Source organism: Nothoprocta perdicaria, unplaced genomic scaffold (assembly GCF_003342845.1).
Source record: "Nothoprocta perdicaria isolate Ctin4 unplaced genomic scaffold, notPer1 scaffold_122, whole genome shotgun sequence".
Classification (NCBI taxonomy): domain Eukaryota; kingdom Metazoa; phylum Chordata; class Aves; order Tinamiformes; family Tinamidae; genus Nothoprocta; species Nothoprocta perdicaria.
Window position 1 is genome coordinate 2,260,259 of NW_020454339.1, and position 14,128 is coordinate 2,274,386.

The 14,128-nt window shown below is 42.9% G+C and overlaps 1 protein-coding gene across 1 annotated transcript; it reads left to right on the forward strand.

Annotated features, from left to right (window-relative positions):
* The first annotated feature begins 1,793 nt into the window (after nucleotides 1-1,793).
* On the forward strand, nucleotides 1,794-13,054 carry OSGIN2 (oxidative stress induced growth inhibitor family member 2). The gene is made up of 6 exons (XM_026054551.1): nucleotides 1,794-1,819; nucleotides 2,028-2,185; nucleotides 6,256-6,392; nucleotides 7,884-8,075; nucleotides 8,719-8,810; nucleotides 10,793-13,054. Exons 2-6 carry the CDS (start codon nucleotides 2,119-2,121, stop codon nucleotides 11,844-11,846), a joined length of 1,542 nt encoding a protein of 513 aa, XP_025910336.1. The 5' UTR covers nucleotides 1,794-1,819; nucleotides 2,028-2,118; the 3' UTR covers nucleotides 11,847-13,054.
* The last annotated feature ends 1,074 nt before the right edge of the window (nucleotides 13,055-14,128 follow it).

Below are 14,128 nucleotides of genomic sequence, written 5' to 3' on the forward strand. Positions count from 1 at the left end.
CCCGGGCAGGGACGGTGCCCTGCGGAGCGGCGCTCCCTGCGGGCCGCACCGGCCCGGGCCCGGTACCGCCGCGGATACGGGTACCGGTATTGATACTGGTACCGGTATTGATACCGGTACTGGTGCTGCTGTGACTGTTGGTGTTGCTGTCGTTATTTAGCGTGCTGGGGATGCTGCATTTCRCCGCGCGAAGGGCAGGCTGCAGGGCTAAAGGAGCAGTGTGTCTTTTATATAATGAGTTTTCTGTTAAGTACTCGGTAGCTGCTTTATTTTTTTCTTTCTTTTTTGGAAAAGTATGCATAAAAATTCTACCAGGATGCCTCAGAGCTACTTATTGAAAAGAAAATTTGCTTACTTATCTACATAAGCAAATTGGGAGGTATAAGGAAAGGATTGTTCTTTGCCTCTAAAGGGGTCATTTCTGTATGTGCCATCCATATTTTTCTAAAGCCAGTTAAAAATAGTTAATTGAAATGATGGAAGCGGTGATGGGGTTCCCACTAGGTGAGCGGAGGCCGGGGGTGAAGGGCTTCCCGGGAGTCCGCCCGGCTCCACGGGGCCTGGGGCCCTTTCCCTGTTTTCCTGCGGAGCCGCTCGAAGCCGGGGCCCGCACGCCCGTTTGGGCTCAGCCCCCCTCGCGGGACAGCGCCCTGCGGAGCTGGTTCCGTGCGGGAAGGAGCCRTGCGCTGCCCAGCCGCTCCCATCGCTTGGCTCGTCTGTGACCCACGAACCCCCTGCGTGGGGCACCCCATACCTCACACCCCAGCCCGTGCACCCCGTAAAGGAATTGCCTCTCGTCTCCCGTGTAGCAGGGMCACGAGAAGCGCCCGCGAGGGCCCGGCTTGCACGCTGTGTTTCTGTGTATCCCGCGCTGCTGTCAACGCGGAGCACGTGCTGWCTGGAGCGACTAGCGCCCCAGGAGAGCTTTCTTCCCAGCGTTGTTAGCAAGGGAATAACGGTGCCGATTGGATTGTGCCACAGCAGGTGTTGCTGCGGTGTCTCTCATGTTACCTTCGGTTTAGAGCTGAGGAAGGGTTTCTTTCTTYGGGGTGTTGAAGTTTGTGGCAGAACTGTGAGCCAGGTTGGGGTTWAGGCCGTGCTTGAAGGCCACAGGAACAGGATGCAGCTCATGCTTTTAGGTCCCGTGGAGAAAACAGTTTTCGAAATATTAGAACAGCTTTAAAGCTTGCAGATTTCTAGGAAATAAATGTGTGCTCTCTTTCTATAGAAAAAAAAAAATCCTTACCTCATTGGAGCGTTGCTCTTCAAAAAGCTATTATTAAGTCTTTGTTTCAGCGACCTACCTAAAGTAAGCGCCAGTGACACTTCTCTAGACCCTCTTTAGCTGCACAGGTCGTTCGTGCTGCCCTACTGACCTGCAGGGGCTCGGGAGCAGGGTAGCGAACCTTGCGGTCCCCTGCCTGCGACAACGGGCTGCTGTGCCACCGCTGCCCTGGGCGCGCATGGCAGCTCCCTTTATCGATGTCCGTCAGCGACAGAGCAGGTTRCACCTCGTTTTTATAGGGCCCAGGCTGCCCTCCAGCTTCCCTCCTGCCTGCGGCTGCAGGGCCTCTCCCTGGGTGGGAAGGGACACGGGTGGCTCTGGTTGTGCCGTGGCTGCTCCGACCTCCTCCAGCTGCCCTCAGTGTTTGGCCAGGCTGCAGCTCTCCTGCTCTGATCAGGCCAGCRAGAAATAAATTCCCCTCTGTTGCTGATGAGAATAATATTTGTTGTTGTTTGTACTTGGCTGGCCTTGCATACGCCAAAATTGGAGGGACCGGCATCTCCGTGGAGCCATCTGTCCGTGTGTTATCTTTCTGTAGGCTTTCTTGAGGAAACCATTTCTTGTTTTTCTTTTCAACTGCTGTTAGAAAAGCTGTACTGAAGAGTAAAGTTCTGGAGGAGGAGTATCCATCTTGCTCTTGTTTTCGCAAATTCCGCAGCTCTTAAAGCATCAAAAGCAACTTTGTTTCTGAAGGAGCTATTCTGATTGTAATTCAGCCATATCCCCTCTGCTTTTTTTGCAGTAGAAGCTACAGCAACCCTGAAACTGAAGGACAGCTTCTGAATTCCTTTGCCCAGTATTTTGGTGACAGCCTTGGGAGCAAGACTAAAAGAATGCCTTTGATAGAAGAAACTGTCCTGCCTGGGGACCCTCTGCTCACTCTGCCTGTAGTAATAATAGGTAAGGGTTTTTTTTTTTCCCTATTTTGTTTTTTTTTAATTATATTTTTTTTTTGATTCTCTGGGACTGTGGATGCCTTTGCAGACCTGCTGTACACAGTTACTTATAATTAAATAATTGCCACAGCAAGTAACTTCCAGATTGATGCAGCTCTTGTGGCAAACAGTTGTGCCATTAAATTATGTTCAAAGACTTGCTGCTGAAGTGTGTTTGGATCAAAGTTGTGGTTTGATGAAGTTGAAYTGCATTTGACAACAAATAATGAGTATTAACAGAACTGTTTTGACTGTAGCATTGGCATACAGGACTGGATTTGCTCTTGCATCTGCATCAGGTCGCACAGAAACTGTTGGTGCTGCACTGGTACAAATTTGTGTGGTCAATTGGGACGGCTGAGAGCATACAGTAAAACGTGTTGTATGCTGCTTAGATGCAAAACTTCCTCATTAATTGCCTTTTTCTTTCTGTTGCATCCATTGCTGTTATGTAAATACTGTTTGTCTGTACCAAAATGAATCTATGTCAAATCAGCCAGTTCCAATTATGAAACTGTAGTCTCGGTTAAATAGTTGAGGCCTCGTTGTTGTGCACAACGACAACAACAAGGCGAGGGACGGGAGGARGAACAGGCTCCTTGGGTGGAGAGCTTTGGGCCAGCGTGCCAGGGTGCTCTGTGTTTGGCCGGGATGCCTCAGGAGCAGCAGGTCGCCAGCAACGCCTTGCCAGGACTTGGTGAGAGGATAAAGGAAAGGCCTTGAGGAAGGGAGGCCTTCACTGAGTTATTTGGGCTGCAGCATGCAGGCAGAGAGATATTCAGAGAACGATGTTTGCGTGTAACATGCTCCGAGGAAACCTACACGGCTCTGAGATAGCAGCGTGTGCGCAGTGCCTGTTCCCAAAGCTCTGCCCWGCGAGAGCTCAAAGCAGCGCTCGTGCCGTACACTGATGGGCATGTGGCAGACATGAGTCACTGGGTGAGATCTGCCTCCTAGTTGAGCAGCAGCAGTTTCCTGGCGTTGGCTCAACSTTGGTGTAGGTTTGCCATATGGTTAATGACTCAGTTTTCACTGTTTAATGTTGTAAATATGCATTATGCAAATACCTGTGCTCAGGGCTTGCTTTGTCTAGAACTCCTTTCTAGTGCTCACACCGACCACAACTACCTCGACTGACTCCAGTGGCAAACAAATATGTTACCCAAATTGTCTGAATGCCTTTTTTTTTCCTCACATATATTAGGAAAAACATCTCCAGTTGATTTTCTCCATTGATAGCCCTATTATCTCCAATTCATGGGTAGATGAAACAGCCTTAGAAAGGCTCTAAAATGATATAAAACTACAGCAGAGCACAAAAGTAGGTTCTCTCCCCACGTTACCTCTCTGTAGTACTCTTTTGATCTTCTCTGTGCTGTTCTTTCATTTCTGGAATATCTTGGGGATCTGCAGTTTCCTGCAGTACTTCATTATATTAAAAAGTTCTTATTTAATTTCTCAGTGCTGCCTTCTCATAGCACCRTTCTAACAATCAGAGAAAGATGGCACATATTTCCAAACAATGGACTTCATGGTTGAACATTAATTTATGTTGCCCTTCATTTAGTTTCACCATTCCATTTCTTGCCGTATGAGGTCTAATTTATGATCTGATTCTTGGATAAATTGTTTTGCATAGAGTACTGTTGTTACTGGTGACAGTCTTAACTAGCTTCTGTACTGTGCTGCTGTGTCTGYTTTCCCCCAAGAAACTGTGAAGAAACAAATTCCATTTGGATGAGTTGGAAATGCAAAATTTCATATGGGAGCTCAAAATCCAGAGGATTCGCTGTGCTAAACATATTCATCTCCTGCACAAGCTTTGATAGTTACAGGGTAAACACAATATGGTCTTAAATTTTCACCTAAATAACAAGTGTTCGGTTATCTGCTTTAAATTCAGGTACATAATGCAAAGGTAATTCTGTTGTAGGCTACCGTTGATCCAAAGTTTTTTCCAAACTTGAACAAAATTAGAGAGGACCATGGATATTGGGAATATATTGACTATAAACCTGTAATCTATATAATAGTATCTAATCTCTCAGACWCAATGAGAAACATTATGGGAAATATCATGAGTGAATAAAGAGAAAACTCTTTAGGTTTAAGTTTCTATTTTTTACCCTATAATTCTCCCCAAAGTAGTTAAATATATAATTCAATCTTGGGAGCGCTCTTGAAACTGTGGAAACAGTGTGAGTGTGTCTGTAGTTCCTCTTGTTTTTATTATAGGTGGCTTCAGTGCGTTATTAAGGTTCTCTCTCATATGACAAGTAGATGTTAAGAGGGGCTTGCATCCGTCCTGAGCTTTAAATTGAGGTGTTACCTGCGTCTGTTTGTGGGAGGGCAGGATGGTTTGAGAAGGAAGCTCTACTGTCTGAACGACCCTTGATGCTCTTCTCCTTTGTACATGGAAGAACGGGGATGAAGGTTGTCTGCAAAATACACACGCAGGATTACAGATATTTAAACCATTCTGTACAGGTTTTTGTTCCAACTTTGAAATCCCAGTGCTGGAACTCCACATTTTCCCTAGGTAACTTTCTCCGAGGACTTAATGCTCCTTACAGTATACAGTTTTCTGGTGAGCCCTGTAATGCTCCTGCCTCCATATATTGGTGCAAAGGGTGTGTCTTCAGGAAGAGAAGCTTCAAGGAACCATCGTGTGGTCTCATGTAYGTGTTGGGTTCTTGGCCTCTGGAAAAACTGACTGACTAGAGGTCAGTTTGTGAGAGAGTGGGAGTGAACAGGAGGACCAGGATACAGGGAGCAGGCAAACTGGTGGGGAATGCAGGGCTGGGAAACCGGAGAAGGGGGGCACTGGAGAAGTGGGACTGGAAACCAGTGCAGGAAGCAGCGGGTGAGAAGTAATGGGGGCAGTGAAGGGAGATCAAAGAAGGGTTGAAAGGGCAGGAAATGAGAGCTAACTTCCCAACCCTGGGGCTGTATAAAAGCCCTGAAGAAACCAGAGATTGTGGTTTTAGTTCAGAATGTGAACAGGTAGTGAGCACCACRTGTGCCCTTCAGATGGGAAACAGAGACAAAATACTGAGTGGAGTCTCCTTAGGATAACACTGTGCTGCTCCTTCAGCTAATGAGGAAGGGGAGCTACCGAAACAGCAGCATGTGGTCACGCATTTACGTTGGGTATCATATCAGGTACTTTTCTCTGGCTTAGTATTTCTTAAATCTTACTTTTTGACTTATTCAATTAACTTATTCAATTGCCCCACCTATTTGGGATATTTGAAAAATAGTATATTAAAATTGCAGTAGTTCATGCAAATAAATTGTAAAATAATGTAAAACAAGGGCATAGAAAGATGTATGATACTGTTGCCRTTATGGTTAAGGATGAACATGGTCTTAAATGAGTTTCTTGCACTTCAGCAATTTTCTACTCCAAGCATTTGCTCTCACGCAGCATTTCTGTGTCTGTTGTGCCTGACCTGTAGTCATTTGGGCTTGGACCATTTTCAGCTTTGTTTTTGCTGTTTATTCACCCTCTCTAATGGTCACACCTAAAAGCACAGCCTCCTGGTTGTCTTTCTGCTCTGTATTCTACAGTACCCAGTAGAACACAGAGTTGTAGGATGGTAAAACTGTTCAGATGGGGGTGATTGACAGGTAGACAGGTAGACCAAATTTTAATCCTTTTCATACAGCACTAGTGAATTTGCCTGCTAACCTATGATTTTTTGAATACTAATTTTGTTGCATAATGTAAAGTCATAAACAGTYATACATACAAATTTGTTTCCATGTGTTGCATGTCATTGGTACTGTAATCAAAAATTTAAAAGATWGGTTTAAATACTATGTTTGCACTTTTAAACTAATGCCTCGTTACCGGAAAAGATTTTACTGAGTCTGTTTGGAGGAAGTTCCTGACGGCAGGTTTTATTTTACTGCAAATATTATAAGCTCCTGTGAATAAGGATGGTACTACACTATATTTCCAGTGTATAATTTTGCTTCTGCTTATTTGGTGACCTGTAGACTTATCTTTTTATTGGCTTCCTCCTTTAATAGGGAATGGGCCTTCAGGAATTTGCCTTTCCTACCTGCTGTCTGGCTACAGGCCATACTTGTCTCCGGAGGCTGTGCATCCCAACCCCGTGCTGCATGCGAAGCTGGAAGCAGCTCGGCATCTTTCCATCGTTGACCAAGTAAGCTCTCGTTGCCACCTCACCCACATCTCCTCCCCCTCCAAAAMACATTATAAAACAGGAAGCTTTCTTTAATGATCCCGTTTAAAATACTTTTGCAGTTTTGATAAAAGCAGTGTCACGCACAAAAGAAATGGCCTGACTTTCTTAAGCTGCAAAGAATTAACAGCACAATAAAGCTCAGAAACTCTGGCTTGAAGCAACTGGCTTTGCCTCTTGACTTTTTTTCTTACCTGCAAAATAAAGGACAGTATATACCTTCCTCAGTAGCTGTTAACAAATTTATATGTGTTTTAGGTGAAAAACAGTGCATTTTAAGAACTATTTATCCCCCAAATTACGTGTGTTTCATCATGGAAGGCTAGTGTACTTACCTAGTTATATTTCTAATGCATTAACAAGTTATTTTGTTCTTCTGTTAATTTAGTAAACAACTTAATTTAAATGGAATCAAGTTACTGCCACACCAAGAGCTGTTTGTCCTGTCCTTGTTACTTGTCCAAACCTGTGTAAAGCAGCACTTGGTCTTTCAGGGAGTAGCTCATGAAGGAATCTTGACTTTCACACACTGGAGTGTTCGGGCACCATCACTTAGGCCTGAGGAGTACTGAAGAACAGTGTACTTGAAGTACACAGTCTCCAAGTCTAAAATATTCCTAAACAACACAGTTCTTCCTAGGGCTCAGTTTTCAGTAACATGAGAGATGAGCATGTTTTTCTTTTCTGAACAGTTCATATCTTTCACTGTTCGGATGCTGGTCACAGTGACTCCTGTGCTCGTTGCTCTCCGTGTATACATTTGATTTTTCTGTCTTTTTTTGAATGGTTAAATCTCCTCCACTGTTTTTCTCCAGTGTGTTACTCTTCTCCACACTTGCACAATTTGTTTGCCACATTGCTATTTTCTGCTCGTTCCGTTCTTGATCGCTGACAGTGCTGCTATGAACTGCAGTGTCTCTGAGCTCTACTTTGGTTGAACTAGAAGCATGCATGTGTGTTTCTAGTGGAAAAGTGAGACTCTGTTGGCTGTATGTTTCTGTTTGTTTGTTTTAATCCCACACTGTTCTCACAGGATGTTGACCTTAAGTATCAAGGTTTATGTTTTTGGCAGGACAGTAAGCTGCCTTAATTTTTGGCTACAGACACTCCATGTTCTGCTTATCTCCCCTCCTTCTTGGTCTTTTTCCCAATTTGGGAGGCTAAACTATCTTTTGTTTAGCACAGCTTGGCCTCATGGCTTCTATATTCTCTTCAAATATTTGTCAGTGCGTTGTTGTAGAAATGCTGAACCTTGCTTATTTCTATTWAAAAAAAAAAAAAAGAAAAAGTTTGGAATGTATCTCTGCATTAAATATTTATCTGTACCTAAATTCCAGCTTAAACTAACACTTYGCTTTTTGTTGAAATTAAACTTCTACACATGAGAATGCTGCCACGTGTGGGTGGTGAAAGCTGCGTGACCCTGAGCACTTTCTTTCTTCCACGCTGCAGGACCTGGAGTTCCTGGCGGAGGGGCTGGAAGGGCGCTCCCCCAACCCYGTGGCCGTGCTCTTCGACACGCTGCTGCATCCCGACGCCGACTTCGGCTACGGCTACCCGCCCGTTCTGCACTGGAAGCTGGAGCAGCACCACTACATCCCCCACATGGTGCTTGGCAAAGGACCACCTGGTGGGGCCTGGCATGTGAGTAAATTCTTCATGGCACTTGCAGGCTAACTTCATAATTTTGCCGTTTCGCTGGTTTCTTGCTCTCTGAGGTTGTTCTTTAGATACTGCTGGCTGTTGCAGTTCCGACTGTTCAGCTTAGTGAAGCTCAAATATGGTAGAGATACAAAAACAGGAAGGGAAAGTTAGCCGTTAAGKGGATTGGGATTTGTGAACATAAATGTAGTTGTGGGGTTTTTTTTTTTCTTCCCCTGTTAGCTTAGATTTAATGAGTTTTAATGAAATGTATTTTCTGAGACTTCTCTTCTGTCTTTACATTATTTCCAGGTGCTGTTAAGCTGCCTTGAATTGTAGTGTTCCTATCCCACTGGTTTCAGCCTTTTCCTATATCTGTTGGCAGTTTTCAGTAACTCACTTTGATTTTTCCTTTGTTCTCCCTCCACTTTCTGCWTTTCTTCCATAACTTTATTGAATCATGTGATTATTAAAAGAGTGTCTAACTGTAATAAGAAAGCTTATTTCCTGAGCACTTTCTATAATGTTCACATATTCTTATATTCTAATATTATATTGCTGTGAGTACAAGGAGAATTTCTCAATGTTTTACATGAATATGCTAATTTGAAATTTATCTGGTTACATGTCTTATTTTTCACCGCAGTCTATGGAAGGCTCTATGTTAACAATTAGTTTGGGGGACTGGATGGAATTGCCTGGACTTGCATTTAAAGAGTGGACAGCCAACAAGCGCAGGTAAAAATATCACTTGGCTTATTTGAAAAATATGTAGTTGCTATGAGAATCCAGGTAGCCTTGTTTTAAGAACTGCAAAACAGCCTCCATGTTTACAGGAATGATTTTTTTTTCCTTTGTTTAATAAATTGCCTCATGACAGTGGAAATGTTCCTCCCCCATGTACTCTGGTAGAAGAAGATTGGCAGTGCTTGGCCCAAATAATGCATTTTGAATGCATCAAAAACATATATAAAGCAATTCCATGTTTGCAAGCAGCTGTTGAAGTTGCATAAAGAACTGTGAGCAGCACAGAGGAGCACTGCTGCTATGAACAGCTCTGATCAGAATTGAGAGAGGAGTTTAAAATCTGCAGAGCTACTGTGAGTTCCTCTTTTTTAAGCTACTGTGTGTGACAGCTTTTTTTAAATTCAGGAAAATTTATTTCAGCACTTGCTTTCTAAATAAATGCTGCAGCATGTAAAAATTACATACAGATTTTAATTTTAAAATAATAATTAGGTATTTCTCAGTGTTCTTTTCCAGTAGGAAGTTCCCTGAACAAWTTTTTTTAAAGAAAAAAAATATTATCTTGTACAAACTCAGAGACTATAAAAATAGAAATTACAAGWTGATCTTATATGAGCTCACTCAAACATCAGATATACTAGTAGTTTAGGAAAGCCTTTGTGTTAAAACCTAAACTTGGGCACTTTAGGTTAACTTCTTTTAGAATCTGAATCTTCCTATCTTTGTCCTAAGTAAAATGAAAGGAGAATCTTCTTCTGCTGTGGGTGGTTAGAATTAAAGGAATGGAATTAAAGCAGGCTCTTTCGGAGCCGGCAGCTCCTTCTTTTAGGGCAATATTTGCACTAAAGAAACGGTCCCTTTGTTCTTCAGTGGCGTTCTTAGATAACCAGGTAATCTTGCCTCCTTATTAGCTTAAATCCTCTAATCTCCTGATTAGCTGAAGCTAATTTGTTTGTGTCTTAAATTTGAACAATACTAAAGACCGCTGACCTGTTTTACTACAGTTAAACAAAGTGTATTTAAAAGTACCGATGGCATTTGAAAACTTTCAGTCATTTAGACAGTTTCATGAGTTTCCTCATAGGAAATCATGATCATCTCACAGGGGTTTGCAGAGTAATAACCTGAACATTTACWACTACATATACTATTATCCTGGTAGTCTGTGAGTAGCCTGACCTCTTGTAAAAACTACGTATAAWTCAGTGGCAGCCCTCACGATCAGTGCTAATGTTTCTTTCAGCTTTCTCCTAGAATTCTCTTTAAAAGAGCAGCAACCAAATCAACGTGATTGCTGAAAATATTTATTCAGTTTTTTTAATAAATGATAAGGCAGCAAACATAACAAGAAAGACATAGATGTAATATCAGGTTCTCAGGTTTTTTTTTAATTAGATATTCAGACATCAAAATCCTATTTGTGTATTTACTTTAACATTATAATATTTGCTCTTTTAGTTCCTATGGGACTTAAAGTTTGTGATATGAAACTACATGATACCTGCTGAATTTAAATGTACTCAGGGGATGTCTGATATTCTTTATTGTACTCGGCAAACCATATAGCACRCTTAAGAGTTTCAGAGATGGCACTTGAGGTACTACTTTATCCCTAGTAAGGCTGTTTTCCCTGAGCAAAGCTTTTGCTGGTATTGGTGATAGCAGAGAGGTTAAATTGGCTTTGTAAAACCCTTCTATTAGGAATTGCTCTCCTCCTCYGATACTGTTAGAATGTTTTTATGCTGCTTTTACTTGTTGCTTTAGCACTTTGAAGTTTTTCTTTCTTAGTGTTGTACATCTTGCCTTGTACATGAGGAATCAAAAGAGCAAATAAAAGATCTTGAAGATACTGAACTGTGTTAGTTACACTGAGTATCGACCCTCTGCAATTCGACAGTTAGGTAGTTTGTCAAGTGTGATGGTACTACCGGGACAGCCTAAATATTAACTGGAACCTTTTAATTTTGTTTTAGAAACATGAAGAGCGACCGAGTAATGCCAGAGGAAATAGCTTGTTACTATAAGCACTATGTCAAAGTCATGGGCCTCCAAAAGAATTTCAGAGACAATGTTTACATCACGTCAGTAGCCAGGCTTTATCGAGGGACCGACGATGAAGATGAAAGTCAACTAAATGAAAATATTTCCACCCAGCGTTTACAGATGGAACTGGAAGAGGGACAGAAGTCGCTGATTAAGAGAAACTGGGAAGTCAGAGGCTATCAGAGAGCAGCGGATGGTTCTCACGTGCCATTCTGCCTCTTTGCTGAGAACGTGGCCCTCGCCACTGGCACCTTTGACTCCCCCGGCCGGCTACAGGTGGAGGGAGAGGACTTTCCTTTTGTGCTTCATTCCATGTCTGACTTTGGAGCTGCCATAAGCAAAGGCAAACTGCGTGGCAAGGCCGACCCCGTGCTGATCGTGGGCGCGGGGCTCACGGCGGCTGATGCCGTCCTGTGTGCCTACAACAACAACCTCCCCGTGCTCCACGTGTTCCGCAGGAGGGTCACCGACACCAGTCTCATTTTCAAGCAGTTGCCCAAAACGCTCTATCCCGAGTACCACAAAGTCTATCACATGATGTGCACTCAGTCGCATTCTGTGGATTCCAGCCTGCGTTCTGCTTACACCAGTTTCCCCGAACACCACGTGCTTTCCTTCAAGCCTGAAATGAAATGTGTTCTTCAGAGTGCCTCCGGACTGAAGAAAATCTTGAAGTTTTCTGTAGCCTTAGTTCTCATAGGGTCTCACCCAAATCTCTTCTTTCTGAAGGACCAAGGGCAAGGCATAGGGCATCACACCAATCAGCCCATCACGTGCAAGGGGAACCCCATCGAGATCGACCCGTATACGTACGAGTGCACCAAAGAGGCCAACCTCTTTGCTTTAGGTCCTCTGGTTGGAGACAATTTTGTACGGTTTTTAAAAGGAGGCGCGTTGGGCATTACGCGATGCTTGGCGATAAGACAAAAGAAGAAGCATGAACTGATGGAAAGCAGGGATGGAGGAGGTGATGGGGTACCGTAGGGGAGCATTAGGAACCGTCACGTATGGAATTACAGGTGGAGTTGAACAGCCTCCCAACAGAAGCCATTAGCAGTCACATTTTTGTTGTGTGCAAGTAACCTGCACTTGTATTGCTCAGTAAAGGATGCTGTTACTACARTGCTTCATCTTTCCACAATACAGCAATTGGTCGGCTGTTGCAGCTGATCCCTACTCGACTGGAGTAGCTCCCAGATAAACAGAAAACGAGACTAACTTGTAGTGACCTGCCTGTCATCTCTTGCTGAGCTAAAAGAGCAGGATTCCTCTGGGAAAAATGAGCCTGCCACCGTGGCTTTGCATTTCAGTGTCAGATCCCGCAAAATATTCTTAGCCTGAAATTCAGCTAACTTCTAAAAGCAGAAAGCTGTCATAGTATAAGATGATTCTTGGTCCCAAAGCAAGTTGGGAGCCTTCTGTTTGAAACAACGATGTTATTTATTTGCCACAGTAACAACAGTAATAATTACTCTGAGCACATAGGGAAATGGCCTTTACTAAAGGAAGATTTCTGTAAGCAGAGGCATATTGCTCATCAGGTATAAATTATCCTCTTGGAGAAATGGAATAAAAGAATAAGCCTTGCCCTTTACTGCATGATTTGTCAGTCCATTGGTGTTCTCTCCATGGTATGCCTGGAGTTGGGGCAGAACAGAGATGCACCCAGAGGTGTGTTCCCCTGCAGTGCTATGTACCTTCTCCGAATACTGATGGACACCAACAATGAAGTGCTGATGGAAGTGCTCTTAGCACAGTGTCAATATGCTGAGTATCTAATGTTCTACTGAAAAAAAAAAAATGCTGGAAAGACAAGTGCAGAAAAAAAGTGTAGGAGAAGTTTCCTCTGTGCTCAGTTCAGGAAGGCTGAGGGAGATGGCTTGGCTGATGAGCGAGAGATACTCTCACTTTCCATTTGACCAAACTTTGGTTATTTCTCTCCTTTTTTTTGTTTGTTTGTTTATGGAGCAGCATATAATATTAAAACTACTTTAGTCTGCAGTTTTTGAAACTCAGGGATTATTCTCTGTAGTGAGGTAAGGAACCACTGGTTAGAAAATGGTTAGGTTGTCTTTTGAATTCATGGCTGTGTGCTTGGTTTTCGTTGATTCATTCCAAATGTTTTAAGTCAGGCCCAGTGTAATAAAACAGCTCTTATCCACTTAAATTCCCTGCTGTGGGTGCTTTTGTGTGTGTGTGTGTGTGTTGAAGAATGTCACATTAGATTAAGATATTTGCACAAGTAAAATCTCCATATTGGAACTTGAGCAGATTAGGAAGAGGAAATCAGGTTTGGGCTTAGACTTTGTGAAACTGCTAGTGATGACTTCCATAATTTGTTATCTTTATGCTATAAGTGTCTTTTCTCTCCCTTTACGACAGGCCTCTAAGCATATGTGTAAGTTACCTGGGCTTGTGGGGACATAAAAATCAGAGGTGAAAAGCGAAAGGGTTAAAATCACAGAATCACAGAATATTCAAGGTTGGAAGGCACCTCTAGAGATCGGCTAGTCCAACCTTCCCGCTCAAGCAGGCACACCTASAGCATGTGGCACASGGYGGCATCCMGGYGGGTTTGGAGACCTCCAGAGAAGGAGACTCCACAGCCTCCCTGGGCAGCCTGTTCCACTGCTCTGTCACCCTCACAGTAAAGAAGTTCCTGCTCACCTGGAGACAGAAYTTTCTGTGYTTCAGCTTATGCCCATTRACCCTCGTCCAGTCRCTGGCCACCAATGAGAACAGCTTGTCCCYTTCTTCCCTCCATTCTTCTTTCCTGAACTTATACATGTTAATCATATCCCCTCTCAGCCTTCTCTTCTCCAGAGAAAACAGGCCCAGTTCACTCAGTCTCTCCTCATATGAGAGATGCTCCATTCCTTTAATCATCTTAGTTGCTCTCCGCAGGACCATCATTATCAGTAGAAGTCTGGAGCCTTCACTTCTTGGTTAAGTATAAAATGATAAGAATASCTATAATAACTCTTAGTTTAGAGCTAGCTTAATTGCGTGAAGATAAACATAAATGAGGTGATTTTTATATTAATTTCAGCATTGCTTGCGTGGTTTGAATTCAACTATGCATTGTCAATGTAGTTAAGATGTTCATTTTTATAGTTAATGATATTTAAGGTTGTCTTAATTATGCTGAATTCTAGACTCATACCATCTCAGTGCAGTCATGAAGAAAATAATTTGCCTTTTTAAGCAGAAACAGTAACCTAAACCTGTTGATACATAATAATTTTGAGTATGACATATGATCGTAA